This window comes from Pistacia vera, unplaced genomic scaffold (genome assembly GCF_008641045.1).
Source record: "Pistacia vera cultivar Batoury unplaced genomic scaffold, PisVer_v2 Contig630, whole genome shotgun sequence".
NCBI lineage: Eukaryota > Viridiplantae > Streptophyta > Magnoliopsida > Sapindales > Anacardiaceae > Pistacia > Pistacia vera.
The window spans coordinates 685,737-711,838 of record NW_022196480.1 but is presented as its reverse complement, the minus strand read 5'-3'; the positions used below and the strand labels follow the sequence as shown (position 1 = coordinate 711,838).

At 33.6% G+C, this 26,102-nt stretch overlaps 1 protein-coding gene and 2 long non-coding RNA genes across 7 annotated transcripts; 1 reads left to right on the top strand and 2 right to left on the bottom strand.

The window, feature by feature from the left end:
• Positions 1–2,126: 2,126 nt before the first annotated feature.
• Positions 2,127–11,514, bottom strand: LOC116111310 (LL-diaminopimelate aminotransferase, chloroplastic-like). The gene is made up of 9 exons (XM_031397507.1): positions 11,459–11,514; positions 11,093–11,276; positions 10,810–10,938; positions 10,483–10,565; positions 4,490–4,640; positions 4,347–4,397; positions 3,202–3,522; positions 2,835–3,041; positions 2,127–2,680 (listed from the first exon to the last, which is right to left on the bottom strand). Exons 1-9 carry the CDS (start codon positions 11,512–11,514, stop codon positions 2,387–2,389), a joined length of 1,476 nt encoding a protein of 491 aa, XP_031253367.1. The 3' UTR covers positions 2,127–2,386.
• Positions 11,515–17,168: 5,654 nt separating this feature from the next.
• LOC116111281 lies at positions 17,169–19,176 on the top strand. Its single transcript, XR_004125042.1, has 3 exons — positions 17,169–18,011; positions 18,091–18,204; positions 18,927–19,176. It is a non-coding gene; the product is annotated as an uncharacterized LOC116111281 (long non-coding RNA).
• Positions 17,886–22,760, bottom strand: LOC116111282. 5 transcript variants are annotated; one of them, XR_004125047.1, is made up of 6 exons: positions 22,466–22,760; positions 21,535–21,631; positions 20,959–21,026; positions 20,732–20,833; positions 20,562–20,638; positions 17,886–18,187 (listed from the first exon to the last, which is right to left on the bottom strand). It is a non-coding gene; the product is annotated as an uncharacterized LOC116111282 (long non-coding RNA). The 5 variants fall into 5 exon arrangements; XR_004125045.1 differs by lacking the exon at positions 17,886–18,187 and adding an exon at positions 21,972–22,073 and having other exon boundaries at positions 20,322–20,638; XR_004125044.1 differs by lacking the exon at positions 17,886–18,187 and having other exon boundaries at positions 20,322–20,638; positions 20,921–21,026.
• Positions 22,761–26,102: the final 3,342 nt, after the last annotated feature.

Below are 26,102 nucleotides of genomic sequence, written 5' to 3'. Positions count from 1 at the left end.
AGAATGGTGTTTCTTCATTAGAGATAATCTCAATGTTATTTACATGAATCGTACTGTATTAGGATTTAGAAATAACAAAATTCGGAGATGGATGAATACGATGCAATCAATCAAAAATGAGTCTCAGTTATGGAGTAACTTGTGCTTCTTTGATTGTCTTCTCAATTTCTCCTTCCTCTCCTCTTGCTCATTGCGCAGCTGCTCTATTCTATCCTCATTCCTCCCAATCTTTGCACTGTTCCATATAATAAACAAATAAATATAGTCGAAACACCAGTTTGGGTTACTCAGGTTAAGATTGTAGATTCTTTTGAAAAAGACTGTCAAAAAAATTCCCAGAAAATAACACATTCAAAGAGGCTTCATGTCATGTATTAATCTGATTGTACTTCTGTGTTTTTATATTCTTCCTCTTTAACACTTTGAGCAAAATCTGTCATTTGGTAATTTTCAGGCATTCTTATAGAAGTAAAAGTGACCCAAAAAATTCTTTGGAAATGGTCAAACTAGTTAATCTTCCAATAAGATAAAAATAAAGAGAGAGATTCAACTGTACCTTTTTCTCTCTTCTCCCTGGATGTCAGCAAAACTAGCCACCATGCAGTCTCCATTCTCTTCATAATCATCTCTTACGCTCTTCTTATGGTTCCGCCAGGAGCTAAACCATTAATTCAAATGATCAAGCTATCAAAACAAATATGATAACAATCAAGTAAATGAATTAATAATGGTGTGATAATAATGTGAGAATGACCGAAGATGCAGGGAACTAATACAATAGTAACACTTGTCCAATTATAGACTTTCAGCTGATCATACTTGACAGTGATTAAAAAGTCACAACAGTGAAGAAATTAATTAAAACCAAGACGACTGAAATCTCACCTATATAAACTTTGACACACACAGGAAATAAAGCCCTCTCAACTTCACTGCCGTAACAAAGATTATCCTCAGGCTCTTTTTTCTGCAGAAATTGACGCCAGACAGAAGTCAGAATCTTACGTTAAAAAAAATGGTGGCATCAACACACCTGCTCATGCGTTTGGTTGGAATAGGCACTTCATTGTTAGGCTTGCAGATTCCCATTTCCTTGCAGTTTTACTCTGAAGCTTCTTTTCAATCACTTTAAATAGGCATAAGTTTTAGCCAAAGCTGCCACATAAATTATTTTTATATTAATTTTTTTTTTTTCCTCTCATTTATCTTTGCACTGTGTAATATTTTGCGGTGTAAGCACATTAATTTATAATATTGTTGATATATCTTAATACCATAGACCAAAAAAGGGAGTCATCACTGTTTCTTTTTTGTTAGCATTACACCTATTGTTTTAAAACCCGACCCGTTGTGAGACCCGGCAAGGTGATCGGATCACCGGTCAATCTGTCCACAAAAATACTTTTAAAAAATTGTAATTAGTCTTTCAATTTTAGTATATTATAAAAATACCCCTAAAATAGCAAAGTCCCTGAAAATTTACTTTATTTCAAAATTCCCAAAATTACCTTAGTCCCTCAAATTTTGAAATATTTTAAAAATACCCATAGAAAATTACAAGTTAGTCCCTATAATTTTAGCAAAAACCTCTAAAAACCTGAACTGGACCAGAGAGACTGCCAAGTCCCAGTTGGACCGGTCCGGATTTTAAAACAATGATTACACCAAAAAGAGTTAAATACTTTTGCTCCCTTATCTAGAATAACAATTTACCCCATATTGTCAACACTCCATTAGGGTTTCGTAATTCAATTTAACGAATTGTATTAGTTTGATAACAAAACCCGATCGAAGACAATTGCCACAGTCTTAGACTGAGAGGGGAAATCGTTGTTAAGAGATATCTTAAGGGGAAAGTATTTTCTTAGGCCTACTAAAATTCCAGCATGACACTTTGGTCTTTGTAAATAAACAATTTAATTCCTATACAATTTGGGAGTAACACTTTCAACCCCTCAGTAAGGATCAAAGTGTTACTATTTTATTTAATGAATTATACTCTTACTCTGATGGAATTCATATTATCTTAATGTGCATAATTATTTGTAACTCACCATTCAACTTTCCACAGCATTAACAATCAAATCAAACACATCAATTTAAGTTACTTTCGAAATGCCACAATATGGTCCTTGGAAATATAGCCTGCATATATGACGAAACCTTGTACATTCTCGCCCCGTTTATTTAAAACCAAATTGCAAAAGTTCCGAATACCCTAACTAGAAAATTATCCCAGACTACTAATGCTCTTTAACAATTTTGTGGCAGTTTCAATGCAATCTAGATCGCCAAAAAGGAAGATAATAATTTCATTAATCATACAAGAACATTTGGCATTCATCTTCGGTTTATATTGGAGGCAAAACTAGTCAGGTACCTTGATTCACTTGTACAACTGCTTGAACCTTTTGCAGGCTTCTAAGACATTCCCTCTGTGGCCGAAGGCACTGACCCTGATGAAACCTTCACCACCGGGTCCAAAACCACTACCAGGTGTGGTAACCACGTGGGTTTTCTCGAGAATCTCGCTAAACACGTCCCATGAGCTTCGGCCGGGGAAATGAACCCACACGTATGGTGCATTCTTACCTCCATACACATTAAAACCAAGTGAAGTAAAGGTATCCATGATGATTTCGGTATTTTCTTTGTAGAAACCAATCACCTCATGCATAGCCTGCAAGTTTTCGAAATGCATAAACCTGTTAGGGCTAGAACTCACAACACGGGCTGTATGCCTGTCAGGCCTTCAAAAAAAAAAACCTATAATTCTAATCTCCTGGTTTCTTAAATGAATTGGCAACCACTCAAAGAAACTGTATCACACTAACCCCAAGGCCTTCTGGCGAAAGACAAGCCAAGCCACCAGCTTGAGAGATAGTAGATGCACCATTAAAGCAAGTGCAAACAATTCGGTTGAAGTCCCTGGCAACAGGAAATCCATCAGAAAATAAAAGCTGTTTTGGAATCACAGTCCAACCCAGACGGACTCCAGTGAACCCAGCATACTTGCTAAAGGATGAGGTCTCAATTGCAACCTGCAATAGCAAATTGAAATTTACACATTACACAAAAGCTCTATGATAGACTTTAGAACTCATTTAAATCAGAAAATTGTACAACAAGAGGCTGAATAAAACAAAGGAAATTGATAAAACATGCTACAACCATAAAGAGAAAGATCAACTGTAGAATTACCTCTTTGGCTCCTGGAATTTCAAAGATTGAACGAGGGTTATCATCTGATATATAAATGGCATATGCAGAGTCATAAACAATGATTGACCCATTGTCCTTAGCAAACTTAACCAATTGGGTCAGTTGTTCCCTCGTTGCAGCAGCCCCAGTAGGATTATTTGGTGAACAAAAGAATATGATATCTGTTCGACCAACAGTTGATAAATCAGGGAAGAAGCCATTCTCTGGAGAACATCTCATGTATTCAATTTTTCCATACTTCTCCAAATTCTTTTGAAAATCTCCAGTCTGGCCCATAATGACACTTGAGTCTACATAAGCCTGCATATTGAAAAAGAAAGCTCTAACATTAATAGACTATCTCATTAACAAACAAAGATATGCCATTGACTTGTGTGGGTTAGTATTTTATTCTCTCTTCTTTGTTTCTTGCTTCCTATTTTCACTCAATCCAATCAGAATCACCATGCACACCCCCAAACATCACTTTATTCTTACAGCATATCTTATCCAGTATAATGCAAGTAGGTGATTACACAATCTACCAGAACAGCCCAACGGAAAGTTCAGCCAACTTTTGTTTTATTCTGGTAAATACCTGATGCGTTAAAAGGTTTTTGTTTTTCGTTTTTCATAAGAGATAGTAGTTATGAAGTAATGTTCGGACTTAGCGTTCTTTATACATAAAACCATCATAAGAAGAATCACATTTATCAAAAGATTTCATACCATCTAAAAGACAAACCTGGTATATATTAAAACCCAAATGAAGTGCAATAAAGTAAGGCCATTAGATCTTGGACTTTTTTTCATGAGAATGCGTTGAATAACAAACCAGTACTGACAACTTTTCTAGATCAACTAAAGAAGTGAACCATCTCAATCAAAAGGGATCTGGAAAAATATTATACAAGGCAGTCAAATGGAATAGATGTATCAGATCAATTTCATTTAATTCCCATTGATATTCTGATATTCACAGAAACACTATGCAGTCAAAACTTCAATTGCAGAAATAAACTATCATGTAAGACAAACTCAATATAACCCTTCGATTACATCAAAATACATTTTATCAAAAGGAGAAAATTACACACTCATTAAGTAAAATTATCTTGCAATTAAATAAAAAGAAAATGAATTACCGGGTATGATGGATCTTGAACCGCCATAGTAACATCAGAACCAAAAACAACCTACAACAAATTTAAGAGAAACTGGATAATTTTGGAGACATAATAATAAATCAGCCCATAAAAACTTTAGCATATTCAAAATCTATACAAACCTGAAGCCGAGATATGTCGCATTTTGCACCATCTGAAACAAATATATCACCTTCATCTATGCCAAGGTCCTTATAAAATGCTGAAGCAATTGCAGCTCTCAATGGCTGCAGAATATGACAATTTCCGTTATTTATACATTCTTTAAAATTTCTTCATTTAAAAGAAATAAAAGCACAACAAATTATCACTAGAAGACTTGGGCCATTCAGTTTTACTAATACAGTTCAATTTGCATCTGTACTAACAATTGGCCAAACTAACGTTAAACCCAGTAGAAGATTGCATTCAGGCAACAGCGAAACGAAAATCTTCAGTAGATATGCATTCAGCAAGAATTCCCAAAATATTATGAACACACATGACAATATGATATAAGCATATATACAGGTAAGTGGCAACAGTGGATTGAATATTCAATACCAAGTATTAGCAATAAGGCTCCAAAGGTTTGTAAGAGCAAGATACCATATATATATGGGGGAACTATCACTAAGAACCCCAGAGATTTATTATCATATTAAACACACTCCTTGGGAAAACATCACAAACTACTGTAACTGTTTGCCATTAATATCAAACTCCGACCCCCAATAATTTCAAATACAGTAGAACCTCTCTATAGTCATAATGTTGAGACCAACTAAATTTATTACTATAAAGAGGTTATAACTTAATAAAGGTGTAGTTACAAGAATTATTGTTTTGATCCAAAAATTATTGTTTTGATTTCTTATTTTATAATTCGTGTTTTAATAGTATTAGGATTTCAATTCACTGTTTTAGTAGCATTAGAATAGAAACGAAAATGGATAATAAAGAATTATTGCAAAATTGAGTGATCAGCTTCAACAGTTTCACTATAATCAAATAGATATTAATGTCTTCATCAATCATCCAAATAAGCAGCAAGTCGTGTATACTTTAACTGAAGAAGAATTCATTACTGAAATTAAACAAGAAGAATAAGGAGATAATCCTGAGGATGATAGTATTGAAATAGATGATAGTACAGAAATACCAAAAGTTTCATGCTAAGAAACTCTAAACATGCTTAAGAAACTAAAAATATTTTGGCTTTAACAAGAAGGTGCCTATGCTAGCGACTTCTTACATACACGCAAGATAAAAGATGTGGTTACAACTCTAAACCCTAAATCATTGTCCCAAACAACTTTAGATAAATGTTTTATTTCATCTTAAACCTTTAATGTAACATAACATATATTTTTTGCAATATACATATAATTATTATTATCTAGTGGCAAGTTCCTTAGGATGAGACCTAGAAAAATTATAGCTTATTACAATGAGAAATTTATTCTTATTTATAACTGCCCAAGTTGGGACCAGAATTTTTTATGATTACATGAAGGTTATTCCTATATAAAGAGGAAGAGGAAGGAGAAAGAGAAAGGGGTGGAGGAAAGGCGACGGGTCAAAAAAGAGAAAAAAATAAATAATAAAGGACATTTTTTAAAAAGCACAAATACCATTCTTAAAGTGTAATAATATCAAAATACTTGTCCACCCATTAAGTTAACTGATGAATAATGGAATGGAGAATGGGGTGGTGGCAAGTGACTCTCTAAATGGCCAAACATGTGGGGTCTTTATATTACTATCCTAAATTTAATATATTTTTTTACGATTATGTATACCACCCTAGGAGATAGTAATATTCTTGACCACCCAGATTATGTATAACGTATTAAGTACCCTTGATAGGAAAGTTTTGATAGTTTTAAGAGGAGAAATAATAATCCAAGAGGTTATTATTTTACATTTTAAAAATTTGTGAGTGTCCAAGGGAGTATTTATATTTCATTACCTCTTGCGAAATTGTAAATAATAACCCCATTTTTTCATAATGATTAAATTTTGTATGTAATATACTTTATACTAAATGCCTTTGGCTTTAGGTTAATATCTCACCATCCTCAATTTTTTATTTTTTTAAGCTTGAAATGTCTACTACTTATCATTTAATCAACAATAAATTTAATGAAATGGTATATTTGCCCTTTACTTCATCCATTAATCGGAAAAATAGAGGGTAACGTGTAAGTTATATTTCCAAACTTAGTTGGTGCAAGTAAGTCTTCATTTTCGCACTTCTAAGGGTGTAAGTGTCATGAACTTTAGTTTTGTGGATGGATATAGGCAAAAACATCATTCCATGGGGTGGTGTGACCGTCTCTATGGCCAATATAAACATCTTTTTCTAATGAGAGTTTGATGATTGTGTAGATCCATATGTTCTATCTAGTTGTAGGTAGAACATATGGATGTACGCAATGATCTACAACTTGGAGGAAGTTTTTTCTTTTAATTTTTGTTTAAATTTATATAAATAGGCTTATCATTTTATTAAATTAACTTTTAGTTAGAAAAAACAAACTATTAGGTAATTATAGTTATTCAAAAAAAGGTTTTTTTTTTTTTTTAAATGACAGGGGGGCTTATAAAAAGGACTAAAATCTAAAGTCTATTACCCATAACCACCAAATGCATTTTACCAAAATACCCTCATATAAACCCAATTTTCTCCATTTACCACCATTCAAAAACAAAAAGGGCTTTGGAGCCAACCTTCGATTTTTAAAAACTCATCCGTTTTGTAATTAATCCACAAAACAAGTGGAGATTTAACCATTTAATTGTTACTATGAGATTTTCAGCACTCATTGTGGTGTGGAGAAGAAAGGTGATCAATGAAACCTATTCCGTCATTGGGAGTGAACTGAAATTGTGGTGGGTCAAATGTTAGTTTTTTTTTTTTTTTTTTATTCATTACTTCTTTATACAAATTTGTGTGAAAAGGTGTATGGTTTGTGAAATGTTAGGGTTTAGGGTTTTGTAAGAAAGTTAAGATTCGGGTGATTTTTGTTGTGTCTTGTTATTGTTGAAGTTAGGGTTTCGAGTTGTTAGTAGGTGAGTGTTATTGTGTTTGAGTTAATAGAAGTGTATTTGTATGTATGTCTTGAATTTGAAGTTTTTATAGTGATTCAACACTTGACATGGTTTTTTTTCAATTGAGTGAAAAATCAACCAATTAGGAAATTAGTAAGTCGTCATAGTTAACGTAAAAATCGTTGTTGAGCATCCCAAGACTCTTTATAGACTAAACTCTTTATTTAGAGTTTATCCATAAACAAGGTCCCATAACATCTTTATCGTTAAAATAAAATTAGAGAATGGTTTGATTCTCCACATTTAGAAAGTCAAATTTCACACTCACATAATTTTAATAATAAAATAAGTTCCTATGCATTTTATTATATAATTCTCTCTTCCATAAGTCTCTTTCTTAAAATAAAACATCTTTATTAAATTTCAAGGAGTTTATTGGATTTAATAAAATTATGTTTAATTTTTAAAATTAATGAAAATGTTTTATTTTTAAAATAATGGGTAAATGATGAATTGGATACTTTTAGGGGTTAAGAGTGCTCGAGTTTCAATTCATCAAACACAGAAAAAAAGAATGGTGTTTTTCATTAGAGATAATCCAATGTTAATTTACAAAACGTACTGTATTAGGATTTAGAAAATAACAAAATTCGGAGAGGATGAATACGATGCAATCAATCAAAATGAGTATCAGTATGGAGTAACTTGTGCTCTTGATTGTCTTCTCATTTCTCCGTCCTCTCCTCTTGCTCAGTGCGCAGCTGCTCTATCTATCCTCATTTCCCACTTTTGCACTGTTCCATATAATAAACAAATAATATAGTCGAAACAACAGTTTGGGTGGAAGATGTGTAGATTCTTTGAAAAAGAACTGTCAAAAAAATTCCCAGAAAATAAACATTCAAGAGGCTTCATGTCATGTATAATCTGATTGTGTACTCTGGGTTTTTATATTCTTCCTCTTAACACTTTGAGCAAAAATCTGTCATTTGGTATTTTCAGGCATTCTATAGAAGTAAAAAGTGAACCCAAAAAATTCTTGGAAAGGTCAAAGAATGGGTCTGTTAGCTTTAAATAGGATATAAATGTACTTTAAGAGGGATTGAGATTCAACTGTGCCCTTTTCTCTCTTCTCTGTTTTGTAGCAGAAAACCTACCACCCATGGCAGTCTCCATTGTCTTCATAATCGTCTTTGACGCTCTTCTTAGGTTCGCCAGGAGCTAAACAATAATTCAATGATCAAGCTATCAAACACAAATATGACAACAATCAAGTAAAATGAATAAAATGGTGCTAATAATGTGAGAATGACCGAAGATGCAGGGAAACTAATACAATAGTAACACTTGTCCAATTATTAGACTTCACGTCGATCATTACTTGAAAACAAAGTCACAACAATGAGACCAAGACAACGTGAAAATCTCACCCATAAAACTTTGACACACAGACCGGAAATAGCACATCTAATATTCACTGCCGAACAAAGATTATCTCAGGCTCTTTTTTTGCAGAAATTGACGCCAGACAGAATGTCATTAATCTATACGTTAAAAAAAATGTGGCACAAATCACACATGCTATGCGTTTGGTTGCAGGCACCTTCTTGTTAGGCTTGCAGATTCCATTCCTTGCAGTTTTTTACTCTGAAGCTTCTGTTCAATCACTTAAAAGCATAATTTTAGCCAAAACTGACACCATAAATTATTTTTATATTAATTTTTTTTTTGTTATCTTTATCTTTGCACTGTGAATTAATGTTTTGTCGGTGTAAAGCACATTAATTTATAATATGTTGATATATCTTGATACCATAGACCAAAAAGGGAGTCATCACGTTTCTTTTTGTTGCATTACACCTATTGTTTTAAAACCCGGACCGTTGTGACCGGGCAAGGTGATGGATCACGGTCAAATTGTCACCAAAAAAATACTTTTAAAAAATTGGATTAGCTTTCAATTTAGTAATTATAAAAATACCCTAAAATGCAAAGTCCTGGAAAATTTATTATTTCACAAATCCCAAAATTACCTTTAGTCCCTCAAATTTGAAATATTTAAATACCCATAGAAAATTACGAAGTTAGTCCCTATAATTTTAGCAAAAAACTCTAAAAAACCTGAACCTGGACCAGAGACTGCCAAGTCCCGTTGGACCGGTCCGGTTTTAAAAAATGATACACCAAAAAGAGTTAAATATTTTGCTCCTTACTAGAATACAAATTTACCCCCATATTGTCAACACTCCATTAGGGTTTCGTAATTCAATTAACGAATTGTATTAGTTTGATAACAAAACCCGATCGAAGACAATTGCCACAGTCTTAGACTGAGAGGGAAATCGTTGTTAAGAGATATCTTAAGGGGAAAGTATTTTCTTAGGCCTACTAAAATTCCAGCATGACACTTTGGTCTTGTAAATAACAATTAATCCTATACAATTGGAGTGAGTAACACTTTCAACCCATCAGAAGGATCAAAGTGTACTATTTTATTTAATGAATTATACTCTTACCTCTGAGGATTCATATTATATATGTGCATAATATTTGTAACTCACCATTCAACTTTCCCAGCATAACAATCAAATCAAACCACATCAATTTAGTTACTTTCGAAATGCCACAAAATGGTCCTTGGAATATAGCCTGCATATATGACGAAACCTTGTACATTCTCGCCCCGTTTATTAAAACCAAATTGCAAAAGTTCCGAAACCCTAACTAGAAAATTATCCCAGACTACTAAGCCTTTAACAATTTGTGGCAGTTTCAATGCAATCTAGATCGCCAAAAAAGGAAGATAATAATTTCATAATCATACAAGAACATTGGCATTCATCTTCGGTTTATATGGAGGCAAAACTAGTCAGGTACCCTGATTCACTTGTACAACTGCTTGAACCTTTTGCAGGCTTCTAAGCATTCCTCTGTGGCCGAAGGCATGACCCTGATGAAACCTCACCACGGGTCCAAAACCACTACCAGGTGTGGTAACCCACGTGGGTTTCTCGAGAACTCGAGCTAACAGTCCCATGAGAGTCGGCGGGGAAATGAACCACACGTATGGTTGCATTCTTACCTCATACACATTAAACCAAGTGAAGTAAAGGTTCCATGATGATTTGGTATTTCTTTGTAGAAACCAATCACCTCAGGCAAAGCCTGCAATTTTCGAAATGCATAAAACCTGTTAGGGTAGAACTCACAACACGGGCGGTATGCCTGTCAGGCCTTCAAAAAAAAAAAAAAAAAAAAAAAAAAACCTAAATTCTAATTCCTGGTTTCTTAAATGAATTGGCAACCACTCAAAGAAAATGTATTACATAAACCCCAAGGCCTTCTGGCGAAAGACAAGCCAAGCCACAGCTTGAGAGATAGTAGATGCACCATTAAAGCAAGTGCAAACCAATCGGTTGAATCCCTGGCAAACAGGAAATCCATCAGAAAAGAAAAGCTGTTTTGGAATCACAGTCCAACCCAGACGACTCCAGTGAACCCAAGCATACTTGCTAAAGGATGAGCCGTCCATTGCAACCTGCAATAGCAAATTGAAAATTTAACACATTATACACAAAGCTCTATGACTAGACTGTAGAACCATTTAAATCAGAAATTGTACAACAAGAGGGCTGAATAAAAACAAAGGAAATGATTTAAAACATGCTACAACACATAAGAGAAAGATCAACTGTAGAATTACCTCTTTGGCTCCTGGAATTCAAGATTGAACGAGGGTTATCATTGATATATAAAGGGTATGCAGAGTCATAAACAATGATTGACCCATTGTCCTTAGCAAACTTAACCAATTGGGTCAGTGTCCCTCGTGCAGCATCCCCAGTACGGATTATTTGGTGAACAAAGAAATGATATCTGTTCGAAAAAACATAAAGAAATTATAGCATGGATGCTGTTTGGTTGACTGGAGAACTGTGAGGGAAAAAGGGCATAAACAGAACAATAAAATATGGATCATTTCATTTGATTTCATAATTTTCTCATCACATCAACCAATAAGAAGCAGCAAAAATAGGTGAATAAATCTTAGAAAATACCTGGAACTGATGTGGGGTGGGGCTAAAAACGCAGAGGAAGATGAAGATATAGACATTTGAACGGAATTATGAGGGATGATCAACAAAACAATCAATCAGTACTCAGTTGCTTGAGTTTAACAGCAAACTTGGGTTCAGCCCAGCTAATTGAGGTGGCATGTCATCTATGTCGTCATCCTGTATCATTCAGTTAACCTTTTACATGCCATGTAATGATATTAGAATTTTTGGATAATAATAAATAGTGCGTTAATAATATTTTATTCACTCAAAAAGGACAAAAATGACTAAAAAAACCATTTTGGGACGAATTTGAAATTCATGACAATTTTAGGGGTCTTTTAAAGAAAGACCTTGCTCATTCTTATCTTCTCCCGTCAACCTTTCAAAATCACATTCTGACTTAATAAACCCCCAAAAGTTTGGTGATTTATAGATACCACCTGCTACAGTAAAAGATGCAAAGGTCAGCCCTCATTTTTTTAGGATCCGTTAAATAAAGGAATAATTATTTAGCCTCCTTTTGGTATTGATAATGCCTTTTAGTTGCTTTCAACCATAGAAAAGATAAATAACCTGCTATGCCCATCAATCACAACCCACTCCCTATACTTTCACTTCATATATGGTAGCTCCCAACACCCATATTAGGCTTAAAAAAATATTAAATTATGTAAAATATCACAAATTTTAATAAGAAAATTGAAAAGAAACTAAAAAAATAAAAAATAAAAATGAAAAACTAAATTTTTTTTTGAAAAATGGAAATTTTTTTTAAAAAAATCTATAATAATGAAAAGAGTAAGAAATATATAAAAAAATGATTAAAAATTTGGAAAATGTATTTTGTAACAAGTTAAATAAAATTAATACAAATATGAAAAAAATCAACTTGGCAAATATCTTGTAGATTTTAGATTTTTTTTTCTAGGTTTTTGTAGTATTTTTAAAAATATCTATGCTTCATTTTTCAAAAATATTTAAATGTAATTTTTTAATCCATTTTTATTTAGTATTAGTGTAAGGATTTGTGTTATTTATGTTTTTTTTTTTCTAATTTTTATAGTTATTTTACCTTTTATTTAAAAATGTGCTATTAATAAATTTTAGGTAAATTAGTCAAGTTCAAAATATAATTAGAGTAATTCGTAATTGTGTTTGGTTAAATTCAATTAATTCCCATATTTGTTAGGGTTTATGTGGTAGTTTCAAGAGTTTTTGGGAGATAATTAATTTTACAAGTTTTAGGGGGAGCAAATGCAACCCTTTATAAAATCATAAAATTTAGGTATATTTTACTCTTTTACCCTTTACTTTCGTTAAAACTAGGAGTGAGCATGGGTAAAGGGTAGAATTGAAACTAAAACCAACCCCATTAAGGTCCGGTTCAAGTCTAGGTACCAAGGTGGGAATCGGGACTGAATTATAATTTGTAAAACTATTTGGGGTGTATTATCATTTTTTTAAATATAGGGTAATTAAATTAACTTAGGTACCCGGAACCTATGTTTCAGGTTCCGGTTCTGGTTGCAAATCTTAGGAACCGGCTGGTTCCTTCAAAAAATGCAAGGTACCTAGAACTTTCTATCACCCCTAGTTAAAACTAATTGAAAAAATTTAGGGGGCTGAAGCAAGGAGTTTAGAGTAATTACTAGTACCATAGGGGGTTTAAAGGATTAACCAAACCTCAGAGAGTTTAAAATACTTATCCCATTAAAGAAAATATGTCAAGTTATCAAATGACATCTTTACCCTTAATCAGAATAAATTATTTCCATTTCTTCTATCAAGAAAAAAAAAAAAAAAAACTAATCGATCTTTTTATGTTTACTTAAAATCTGACCCACCAAACTCTAATAAGTTTTTAAAATTATACCGATTTTCTTTCAATATAAACCAAAAAAAAAAAAATTCCCTTTCTTAAAATCTTTTCTCTCACCGAAACTTTATCTAAAATTCATTAAATTTTTCTCATTCAAAATTGAACTCATCAACTTTCTTATACTTTCCCACTTGGCCACTTACCCAAGTTTATCATCAAATTTAACCCAAATATATATACTAAATTCATCAATCTTTTCACCTAATTCCTCGTCCAAAAGCAAATACAAAGTCAATCATCAAATATATATGATAATGAAACAACATTGATTAAACTTGAAATTAAAATAAGTAAATAATAAGAAAACCAATCAAAAAAATATTGAAGGATCCAACCAAATTGCAATGACATTATTTGGTTGTCCAGATCTAGCCGTCGTTGTCGCAATTGGTTGTAGCTTCTTTTTGTGTTACTGGAAGTGGGAGGAAGAGAAGAAAAGGGGAGGATGATAGAGAAGGAGAAAGAGAAAGGGGTGGAGGAAAGGGCGAGGGTCAAAAAAGAGAAAAAATAAATAATAAAGGACATTTTGTTTAAAAAGTCACAAATACCATTCTTAAAGTGTAATAATATCAAAAATACCTTGTCACCCATTAAAGTTAACTGATGAAATTAATGGAATGGAGACTGTGGGTGGTGGCAAGTGACATCTACTAAATGGCCAAACATGTGGGGCTTTATATTACTTATCCTTAAATTTAATATATTTTTTTACGATTATTATACACCCCTAGAGAGATAGTAATATTCTTGACACACCCATGATTATTATAACGTATTAAGTACCCCCTTGATAGGAAAGTTTTTGATAGTTTTAAGAGGAGTAAATAATAATCCAAGAGGTTATTATTTTACTTTTTAAAATTTGTGAGATGTCCAAGGGAGTATTTATATTTCACTACCTCTTTGCGAAATTGTAAATAATAACCCCATTTTTTTCATAATGATTAAATTTCTGTTATGTAATATACTTATACTAAATGCCTTTGGCTTTAGTGGTTAATATCTCACCAATCCTTCAATTTTTTTTTTTTTTAAGCTTGAAATGTCTACTTACTTATCAATTTAATCAACAATAAATTTAACTTGAAATGTATATTTTGCCCTTTACTTCATCCCATTAATCGGAAAAATAGAGGGTAACAGTGTAAGTTATATTTCCAAACTTAGTTGGTGCAAAGTAAGTTTCATTTTCGCCACTTCTAAGGGTGTAAGTGTCATGAACTTTAGTTTTGTGGATGGATATAGCAACACATCATTTCCATGGGGGTGGTTTGACCGTCTCCTATGGCCAATATAAACATCTTTTTCTAATGAGAGTTTGATGATTGTGTAGATCCATATGTTCTAATCTCGTGTAGGTAGAACATATGGATGTACGCAATGATCCTACAATTGGAGGAAAGTTTTTTTCTTTTAATTTTTGTTAAATTTATATAAATAGGCTTATCATATTTATAAATAAATTTTTAGTTAGAAAAACAACTATTATGTAATTATATTATATTCAAAAAAGGTTTTTTTTTTTTTTTTAAATGACATGGGGGGCTTATAAAAATTGACTAAAATCCTAAAGTCTATACCCATATAACCACCAAATGCATTTTACCAAAATACCCTCATATATAAACCCAATTTTCCTCCATTTACCACCATTTCAAAAAACAAAAAGGGCTTTGGAGCCAACTTCGATTTTTAAAAACTCATCCGTTTTGTAATTTAATCCACAAAACAAGTGGAGATTTAACCATTTAATCGTTACTTTGAAGATTTTCAGCACTCATTGTGGTGTGGAGAAGAAACGTGATCAACGACAACCTATTCCCGTCATTGGAGTGAATAAAAAATTGTGAGATGGGTAAATGTTAGTTTTTCAGATTTTCAATACTTCTTTATACAAATTTTAGTGTCAAAAAGGTCTGGTTTGTGATAAATGTTAGGTTTTAGGGTTTTTGTAAAAAAAGTTAGGGTTTAGGTTGATTTTTGTTGAAGTTATTGGTTTTTGGGTTGTTCGTAGTGTGAGTGTTATTGTGTTTGATGTTAATAGAAGTGTATCTGTTATGTATGTGTTGAATTTGAAGTTTTATAGCAATTCTTCAACACTCATGGTTTTTTCAATTGGCGTGAAAAATCACACCAATTAGGAAATTTCATATAAAGATTCCAAGTTAACGTAAAAAATCAAGTTAGGTGCATAAAATTTACGCTAGAGGATAAATATTTTTACACTAATCACGTAGAAAACCACGCCAAGTGAAAACAATAATGCATTTTTGGGGCGTAAAAAACTATACCAGGTGAAAACAAAGCATTTTTTGCCTGTTTTCAATTGGCAATATGACTAATAAATGTAACATTTCATGGAATAACGAAAAATATAACTAGCTACAACATCACATCTTCATTATAATAGCATGAAAAGCACATTCGGAAAAATGGCAATAAAACGTCTTAAATATAAAACAATTTCAATAAACAATCATATGTCTTTCGTAACGATTCAAACTGTAACATAAAATTCTCTCTCTTTTTTACAATATAACACACTTTGCGCCATTAATTCACAAAAACAAAACAGAATGGTGTTTCTTCATTAGAGATAATCTCAATGTTATTTACATGAATCGTACTGTATTAGGATTTAGAAATAACAAAATTCGGAGATGGATGAATANAAAACAAAAAGGGCTTTGGAGCCAACTTCGATTTTTAAAAACTCATCCGTTTTGTAATTTAATCCACAAAACAAGTGGAGATTTAACCATTTAATTGTTACTATGAAGATTTTCAGCACTCATTGTGGTGTGGAGAAGAAAGGTGATCAATGATAACCTATTCCCGTCATTGGAGTGAATTGAAAATTGTGAGATGGGCAAATGTTAGTTTTTTTTTTTTTTTTTTTTTTTTTTTTACTTCTTTATACAAATTTTAGTGTTAAAAAGGTATGGTTTGTGATAAATGTTAGGGTTTAGGGTTTTTGTAAGAAAGTTAAGAGTTCGGGTTGATTTTTGTTTTGTCTTGTTTATTGGTTGAAGTTATTGGTTTTCGAGTTGTTAGTAGTGTGAGTGTTATTGTGTTTGATGTTAATAGAAGTGTATTTGTTATGTATGTCTTGAATTTGAAGTTTTATAGTGATTCAACACTTGACATGGTTTTTTCAATTGACGTGAAAAATCATACCAATTAGGAAATTTCATGTAAAGATTCATAGTTAACGTAAAAAATCGTGTTAGAGCATCTCCAAATGACTCTTTATATGATCTAAACTCTTTATTTAGAGTTTATCCATAAAAACAAGAGTCCAATAACATCTTTATCTTTAAAATATAAATTAGAGAATGGTTTTGATTCTCCACATTTAGAAAGTCAAATTTCACACTCTATCATAATTTTAATTAATAAACTATAAGTTCCTATGCATTTTATTTATTAATTCTCTCTTCCATTAAGTCTCTTTCTTAAAAATAAAAAACATCTTTATTAAATTTCAAGAGTTTATTGGATTTAAATAAAAATTATGTTCTTTATATTTTTTAAAATTAATGAAAATGTTTTTTATTTTTAAAATAATGGGTAATGATGAATTGGATAACTTTTTATGGGTTAAGAGGATCGGAGTTTCAATTCATCAACTACAGAAAAAGAATGGTGTTTCTTCATTAGAGATAATCTCAATGTTATTTACATGAATCGTACTGTATTAGGATTTAGAAATAACAAAATTCGGAGATGGATGAATANACCATTCTCTTACACTATGATGTGGCAGTTTATGGGCAATGCCATCTCCGATACCACATCAGTGAATTACCAGGTCATATTACTAACCCTTCCGCCCCTAAAAAAAAATGTTTAAAAAAAATAAAAAAAACTTGCTAACCCTACAGTTCGAATGCAACTTTTCCTAAAACAAAACCCTAAATCAATTTCGATTGCCGTCAAAAACAAACCTTAGCACAGTTTCTCCCTAAATTTCCTTTCAATTTTGAATACCATAGCCACCACATTCTCCGATCACACCTGGACCAGGTCGCCGCCGTCCACTATCCCAAACGGGTTTCACTTCAAATATTCCTCTTTTACCACCATCGCCAATCTCAGCCGCCGTCCACCGACAAACGTAGCTGTTCCTTGTCAGCTGAGTTCGACGAGTGCGTGCCGAGCCGCACCAGGTCGCCGACCGTCTGATTTTCTAAAATGGAATGCTTATTTTTTAATCAATGGCCTATCAATGATATTGAATAGATTTTTTTGTCATTGAAAAGGATGGTTCTTTGGCCGAGCTTGTCCGCAAGCGATATCAGAACTTTGACGCCGAAGTTGGGGCTAAAATTGAGGCAACATGTTTCCCAATATCTTACCTGTTTTGCTTTGTTTCAATTGCTTCTTTGGCTAATACAAAGTGGTGCCATCTTATAACAGGCTGGTAAGGCTGATTTTGAATATCTTGAGAAGAAAGCCATGGAATGGGGAGAACCCAAGGTTCCTTGTTTAAATAGCAGCAGAACATCCATTAACAGACAACCTGCTGTTAATGTCTACCGACCACAAAATAAGAGTATAAAGAACATCCATCCATTAACATATTAAAGACCGGAGTATTCAGAGTATATGCATTATTTGGTGATAATCCTTTGAGTTTATGGTACCTTAATGGAATCTCATCTCATCTGGGTAAAATTGAAACTGTGTACATAGTTGGAATAAATTTTTCTCATTATTTGAGTCTTGATTAGATCTAAAATCCATGCAGTGTTGTGGCCGTTACATGTGTATCACAAGAAGCACACTATGAACCAGATTGTTCTTGGTCTCTTCACTGTGTCAATAAGCCTACCTGTTGCTGTGACCTGCGCTAATACCCAGGGTTAGTATAATATCTTTTCCTCGTAAACTTTCTCAACTGTGGTAAATAGAGATATAATTAGGATATTTTGTAGTTTGTTTCAAGTCAATAAGGATATTGTACGTAGGCTTCTGGTGAATATGTGCCAATAAAAAACTGGCATATTATTAATTATTTGCCTGCCCCTTAAACAAAACTCAAGTTCCAGTCAGGTGCTTGCTCTAGTTAATTAATGTGCTGAATGCGCAGCGGCTGGGGATATTGTTTTTGACACATAGAAGCTGTTTCTTCATGTCAAAAGTCACTATATGCTTCTCACTCAAGGGACAAAATTTTTAACTTTTTATGGCCATCTAGGAGATAATGTCATATAGAACTTATTGCTGTCATACAATAATGTCATATAGAGTCTATTGCTGTCATACATTAAAAGGTAAACACTCATTAATGCCTTTCTCACCAATTGAATAAGAAATGAAAGAAGTGTCCAAAGATGTCATGGAAAAAATCCATATGTTCAGTTGTTTTATTTATCTAGTAGAGCATCTCGTTGTTTGATAAAAACCTATGCCAATCTGTTCTTGTTTCTGATGCATGGTAACACGATGATGGGCTGTATAATTTTTTAACTTTATCAGGTGGGTTGCCTGCTTGTACTTTCCCAGTAAAATATGTTGTAGATAAAGGACAAATTTGAATTGTTATGAACTTTTACTGAATTCATAATTACATTGTGAAATCAGGAACAACAGGAGTTGAATGTTTGTTTTTCTGGCGGGGGAGGACAGGATCACAGGAAGAACTGCAGATTGTATTTGAACTGGATTGGTGATGGTATACAGGATTAACAAGCTTATTGATTTGTTTGGAGTTTGTTTGGAATGGATGGCAACATGTTGCTTTGTCTTTGAAGACCTTCAGCGAGAAATTGATGGGATTGAGATAAGTTATACATAGCTGATTAGATTTGATGTCCAGCTTGGCAACAACCTTGACTAATTTTTTTTTGCAACCCTGACTAATTTTTTTTTTTTTTGGCCTGCAATATCTGGTTAATTGGAAGTATAACTAGTTGTATTCACATTCCAGTTTATTTAATCTGTGGTTACTGGTTGGATTTGTCTGCTCATTACATTCTGCATTTTTTTTGTGCTAGTATTTGCACTGTTGATTTGGATGGTACTGATGTTGGTTTTTGGGTGGTACTGATGGTGGAAGTTTGCTGGTGTGGTTCTAGCGCATTTTCCACAGATTTTTGTTGCTGCAGTGTTGTGTTTGGTGGAATAAATATAAAAGACTTTCTGAGTAAATGTAAGTCCTTTTTCATTTCTATGCATTTTTTGGTGGACCAAATGTAAAAGATCCTTTTCATTTCTACGCACTTTTTGGTCGAGTAAATGTTAAAGACTTTAATTAGTCTTCTTTTTTTTTTTCTGCAAATTATGAATGGGCATATATCATATCTTAACACATTTGTGGGAAAACAGATGACCCTGTGCAGGAAATTTGCATAACTTCTTTTGGTTTATAATTTCTTGTTACCAGGAAGCAATAAGGCTTCTTTTTGTCGCCCTTTTCAATAAGGCTTCTTTTTCAATAGTAGGTAATTGAGGTCATATTATGGTGGAAATAAGCAATGGTCTAAACTCTGAAGTTGTTTGTAACCACATTAGGATTCCCGATACTATAATTTAAACCCAGAAAAGAATTATTTTTAGATGAAGATGGCTTTGAAAACACGAGACTAATCTATCTGTCCATCTTTGCATGGATACACAAGCCAAAATGTAGCCGCTCTGCTATAAGCATTAAGCAATCAGAATACACACTGGGAAATATATCTATAATACTCAGAATAGAAAGACAACACCACACTTCAAAAAAAAAGTCCATCACCTTACACAACCAAAAAATTAGAATATCAGTGATGCAAAGATCCTATCATTATGACAAGTTCGATATATGCCGAATTGAAGAAAGCATACAGCAGGTAAAGATCCTCTACCGTTGTTTGTACAGCATTTCATAACATATCATGCTCTGTCAATGTACTTTGGAAACTATGATCAAGTGATGCAGAAACAATTTAGATTTATAACAAAAAAAAAAAAAAAATACCAATTGCTTATTTCCACCATAATATGACTTCAATTACTTGCTGGACAATTACAAATGGCTCAATTTTTTGTCATGAAACTTAAAATGAAAGATACATTCGATGAACTACAGCAGTAGCATTGTCATTCAACATTAATTTGTTCAATTGCATACGTTACAAATGGCTCAATTGCATTATAAAAACTTGCACACAACATACATTACAACAGCAAGAATATAAAGTGATGAACTGGCTGTTTTGATACAGTATCAGTACTCACCTTTGATGAATATGTCAGTTTATTTTCGTGGCATATGTTATCGAATCCTGGCCGTCCTCTTCCAATGGTTTCTCCTGCTGAAGATTTACAACGTCACTTGGAATTATTCATTGACATCAGATGAACTAGTTAACAAACAAAATTTCAAAAGTATAGTAGAACTACATTACCTGCACTGGGCCGGCACCATATTTTGATAAAAAATTTGCACTGTCGGAACTTGATTTTGCATCTCAATTTTTAGGAATTTGATTTTGAGCATCAACCAAGAACTAAAAAAATTAAACAGCTACACTCATAAACATTTGAATTAACACTAAATTTATAAACATTTGAGGGAAAAAACAAATGAAAATTACCATAAACTGTAAATCTTATCTGATACATCATTACAGACCTCTGGAAAAAGGTAACCAGCTTGAAGTTTGACTATATTTCAATTGCGCAACACTTTTGTCTTGTAAGCTTCACCAAAACCAGGAATATATTAAGAACAATTCAACTGAATTAACATAGAAGCAGACATGAATAAGTGCTTGCAAAGAAAAACATCTGTTTAACTTAGTTCAATGATATCACATTTCAAGGATTACATTTCTTAAATTTGCTCAACAAATTTATAACAACATTATGCAGTAATAGTGGTCATATAATTGATTTTTCCAAGTAACAATAGAAAATAATGAATAAATGAAGTACCCTTATTCTGGAAAACCAATCAACATGTTATAAGAAAATTTAAATTTTATTCTTTAAATATTTGTTTCACGGGCATATTATGCACATGCTTTGATGAAATATAAATCTTGGACTTATGTTGAATAGGTAGGTGCATGCATCTATGAGATGAATTTGTTCAATTCTACTGGGACCAGTTCAAGAAACTTTCACCAGGGTTGGTCTTGAAACAATTACTCACATTGACATTTATCAAATCTGATGCCAATAATTCAAATCTAACCAATAACCATACCCGATAAGTAAATCAACATTCTTGTTCCCAAGTACGCCACCAATTAGTACCATTGAAAGAGTCTCTTCAACACCCAAGTTACGAACCACTGGCACTCCTAGAAAAAAGCTAATTAGACCTCTAAACTAAACTACGTATTCAAAATGCTTCTCATATAAACTGAACGACATATTTCATTATTTGCAAACATCAATGTGTTTAGCTTGAAGCGAAATGTTCTGCGCTCTGCAATATGACATTACAAAAAAGAAAAACCCATCAATTAAACTGATTTTATTTAGAGAAAAAACAACATATGAAATAAGTGAGTAAAGTGGAGAGAAAAATGGAACCCAAATGAAAAATTTGTAGGAAAGTTGTATTCAAACAAACAAATGGGTCACTCATTTCATTTCATTGTTGTTCCAATTTCTCAGTGTAGTAATAGACAGAAGTACCTGGAATTGATTTTAGTTGGAGCCAGAAAAGCCGAGGAAGAAGAGATGATTGAAGAGGAGAGGTTGAGTCAGAGACATGTTTTGATGAAGAAGAAGAAAAAGCTGCCCAAAAACTAATGCATGATCATTGAAGTTGTTAACTATCAAGGCCATTATATACTTTGAAAAGGAGAGGTTGAGTCAGAGATATGTTTTGATGAAGAAGAAGAAATAGCCGCTCTGAGTGAAGCTGCTCAAAAACTAATGCATGATCGTTGAAGTTGTTAACTATCAAGGCCATTATATACTTTTCAATTAAAAAAAACGAAAAAAAGAACACTGAAAGGCATCCAAATGGCTAAAATTAATTCCAATCTACCAACCAGAAACAGAAACACTTATAAGCCAGTATAAAGAATAGATCATCCGTCCCAAAGTGTATCAACTTAAACAATATACGCAATCTAAAAATTAAAAAAAAAAAAATACAATAAAAGATCCATATGAACAGTAACCTGGTGCGGGGTGGACGTTCGGCGACCTTGTGCAACTCGGCTGACACTCGTCATGGTGGTGGTGTGGTGGACGGTCTGCGACCTGTCGGTGGACAACGATTAAGATTGGCAATGGTGGTGAAAGAGGAATGTTGGAAGTGAAACCTGTTTGGGATGGTGGACGGCGACGACCTGGTGGGGGTGCAATCGGAGAATGTGGTGGCTAGGGTTTTCAAGATTGAAAGGAAATTTGGGAAAAACTTGTTCTGGGTTTGTTTTTCATGGTAATTGAAATTTATTTCAGGTTTTGTTTTAGGAAAATCGAAATTTAGGGTTAGTAACTTTTTTCTTTTTTTTTTTTTTTTTTTTTCAAAGATTTGGGGCGGTGATGTGGCAACTCGCTGACTAGCATCTGAGGTGGCATCGTCACATCTAACTGTCACGTGATAATGTAAGAGAATGGTGTAGGATAGTAGGAGTATGATGTAAAGGTATCATTATTCAAATTATTTTTCCCTTTTTATTCTCCACATAGGGGTGTACCACGAACGGCTTGGCTAGGCTCGAGAAAAGCTTGAGCTTGACTCAGCTCGAGTCGAGCTCTAGCTCGAGTTGCTCAAGTGACTTTTCAAGCTGAGCTCACTCAAGCCACCCAATGCTTGGCTCGATAGGCTCGTGAACCTCCATGGCTCGAAGGGGTATGAGTGTAAGTTTTTTAAATATAAGGTGTAAGTTTTTCAAGTATAAGGGTGTTTATAAAATTTATTATTTTATATATAAATTGTTTATTCCAAAAACCCTAACACATTTTTCATCACAAGCTGCACTTCTTCTCCTTTCTTTTCTCTTTCTCTTTCCTTCTTCTTCCCCTTTCCTTTCTCTTTCCTTCTTCATTCCTTTAGCTCTTCTATCTCAAATTTATGCATTACAAATCTTGTCTTGATCTCCTTTCTCCAAGCCGCTTTTTCTTCTCCAAAAATGAGGCTGTGAGATTTTGTTCTTATGTTTGCTCGGTTTTTGTTGCTTTTACATTATCATTAAGGTTTTGAAGAATCTGGTGGGTTGGCTTTGAATTTTTTTTTTTAAAGACCGTTGATGGGTTGCTTTGGATTAAAGCCTGTTAAACGAGCCGAGCTTCAAGCCTGGTTTCCAGAGCTCGTCGAATCCAAGCTCGAGCTCGAGTTTGCTAAATTTTCTCGAGCCAAGTTTCGAGTCCTATAGTGTTCAGCTCAGCTCGGCTCGTATACAACCCTATCTCTACATCTCTAACTTTTCTCTTTAATTTATGGATAATGCTACAATTACAAAAACCCTTATAAAGTGACATGGCACGTTCCATCTCAATAGCAACATCATCTATATACCACATCACTTTCCCCTAAAATAAAAAAAAAAATAAAAAACTCTAAAATTCAAAATTTTGCAAAACCTTAAATCAATTCTTATTTCCCCAAACCAGTGTTCTGAAAACTGGATCGTTCGGTCAGACCGATTCGACCGGGAGCCAGTGGCATCTTTGGTCCGATGTCCTCTGAAAATCGGTATTTTTAAACAAACCGGATTGAGCCGCGATTGGATAGTTAGAATAGTACTGAATCGCGGTCCAATCGCAACTCAATCCCGTCAGATTCTGGCATCATTCAAGGGAGAAAACACCACCATTAGACTTGACGACGTCTCCATGACAAAACCCATCCATTTTCAGTGGTCGTCGTCCAGCCTTTCGTCGCTCACTGTCCACCTATAGTTCACATCGTCAGACTTCCTTCTTGATTCTGAAAAATTTCGGCGTCGGTAGAACTCCCTAACACCACCATAAGATTCGTCGGCACCTATACATCAAAAGCCCCATGATTCCAAACTTCGATTGACTGTCGATCGTCGTTGTCGCCACCACTCATCGGTCTCTTTGCGCGATAGAGGTGTTTTGGATAGATTTCAAACCTTAAAGGAGTATTATTATAGGTGTTTTTGATGAATTTCAAACATTTAGGGACTAACAGTAATTTTATAGGATACGGTCCAGCCGACCAATCCAACCGGTCAAACCAAAAACCAGACCCTTGAACGGGTCATAGTTCGGTTCAGTTTTCAGAACACTGCCCAAAACTGAAACCCCGAACATTTTAAGTTTTTTTGTTCTCTGAAAATATTCTTCACCTCCATGTCTGCCACAACCACTGCCTCTACCACCATCGGCGCCGTTATCACTATCTACCACCTCTCTTCATCTCTGTCTTTTAACCCTAAACAAACCCAGAAAGCCCCTCTTTTTCTATTCTCCAAAACCCTTCAGAAAGCCTCTATTTTCTCTCTTAAACAACAACCCCACAAAACTGACTTGGTTGTTTTCTCCAAAAACCCCATATCCTGGTTCTTTACTAGTGTCGAGAAGCACCCAGATGATTGTTTTGTTAGCTTTGATGATGACGACGACGATAAGCCAGGTGAAGAGTGCGGTGTTGTGAGTGAAAGAATAACATGAAGAGGTGGCGGAAAATGTAGATTGAAAGCATGAAAGGGTTGGATTAATGGGATTAAAAAAAAAAAATCAAACAAAGCTTGAAAACATTATACCTTCTCCTTTGCTTAAGGTTGATGAAGCCAAGATTCAAAGGGATGAATCCTCCACACTTTAACACCACCTTGAGAGAGTGAGAGAGTGGCTGAACCCTAAGAGAGAGAAATTGATTTTCTTTTGAGTGAACAAAATGAATCCTTAACCTAAAATGCAACCATTTGCATTTATATATACATGGGCCATTTTGTAATTAGTTGTTTTTCACTTCTATGCCCCAATAAAATCTTATTTTAAAAGAAGCCAAAGTATTTATTATTTTATCCTTTGAATATAATAGATCAACATGCATGAAGAGTGGCGGAAATGAAGATAGAAAGCATGAAAGATTGGATTAAAAAAAAAAAACGTTTTCAAACAAAGCTTGGAAAAAGCATTATACCTACTCCTTTGCTTTGGGTTGATGATGATAAAACTCAAAATAATGAGACCTCCACACTTTAACACCACCTTGAGTGAGTTAGAGAATGGTCGTGGCTTAGAGAGAGAGATTTTAGTTTGCTTTGAGTGAACAAAGTGAATAATGAACTAAAATGCAACCATTTGCATTTATATATACTTGGGCAATTTTTGCAATTAGTTCTTTTTCATTTTCATGCTCCAATAAAATCTTATTTCAAAAGGAGCCCATGAATTTACCATGTAAACTAAACTAGTTTACATTAACAACCCATAAATTTACCGTTTTACCCTTTAACTATTAAAAGGTTATTTTCATTCATCTCATTAATCTTAACGCTTTAAGATATAATAATTAAATATAATTAATTATTGCTTGACCATTTTAACCCTTAAAATGTCACAAACAATTTTCTATGTAACTATTACCATAGAAATCAAATAATTACCCTCGGAAGGTGCTAGCCCTCTTCGGATAATCATTTCTCTCTCTCATCATTCTCTAATTTCTCAAGGCTATTGGTGTGACCATGTACGTCCACCGTGGATTAGTCATGAGCCGGTTCTAAATGAATCTGGAAACCTGTCCGGAGGCCCAACAACTATGGTAAACATCTAGCAATGTGTCATAGTCCTTAAGCCACAATGAAAAAATACTTCATCGAACCCATTTCAGATCAT

Excerpts from the sequence above, each read along its gene's own strand:
- LOC116111310 (XM_031397507.1), bottom strand. The coding sequence starts at position 11,514 with ATGTCTATATCTTCATCTTCCTCTGCGTTTTTAGCCCCACCCCACATC. Across the intron at positions 4,641-10,482 it reads CTTGGTTTAATGTGTATGAG|AAATTTTAAAGAATGTATAA; the intron begins GTAAGAATGCAA and ends TTTTAAATGAAG. Across the intron at positions 3,523-4,346 it reads TTCAAGATCCATCATACCCG|GCTTATGTAGACTCAAGTGT; the intron begins GTAATTCATTTT and ends TTCAATATGCAG.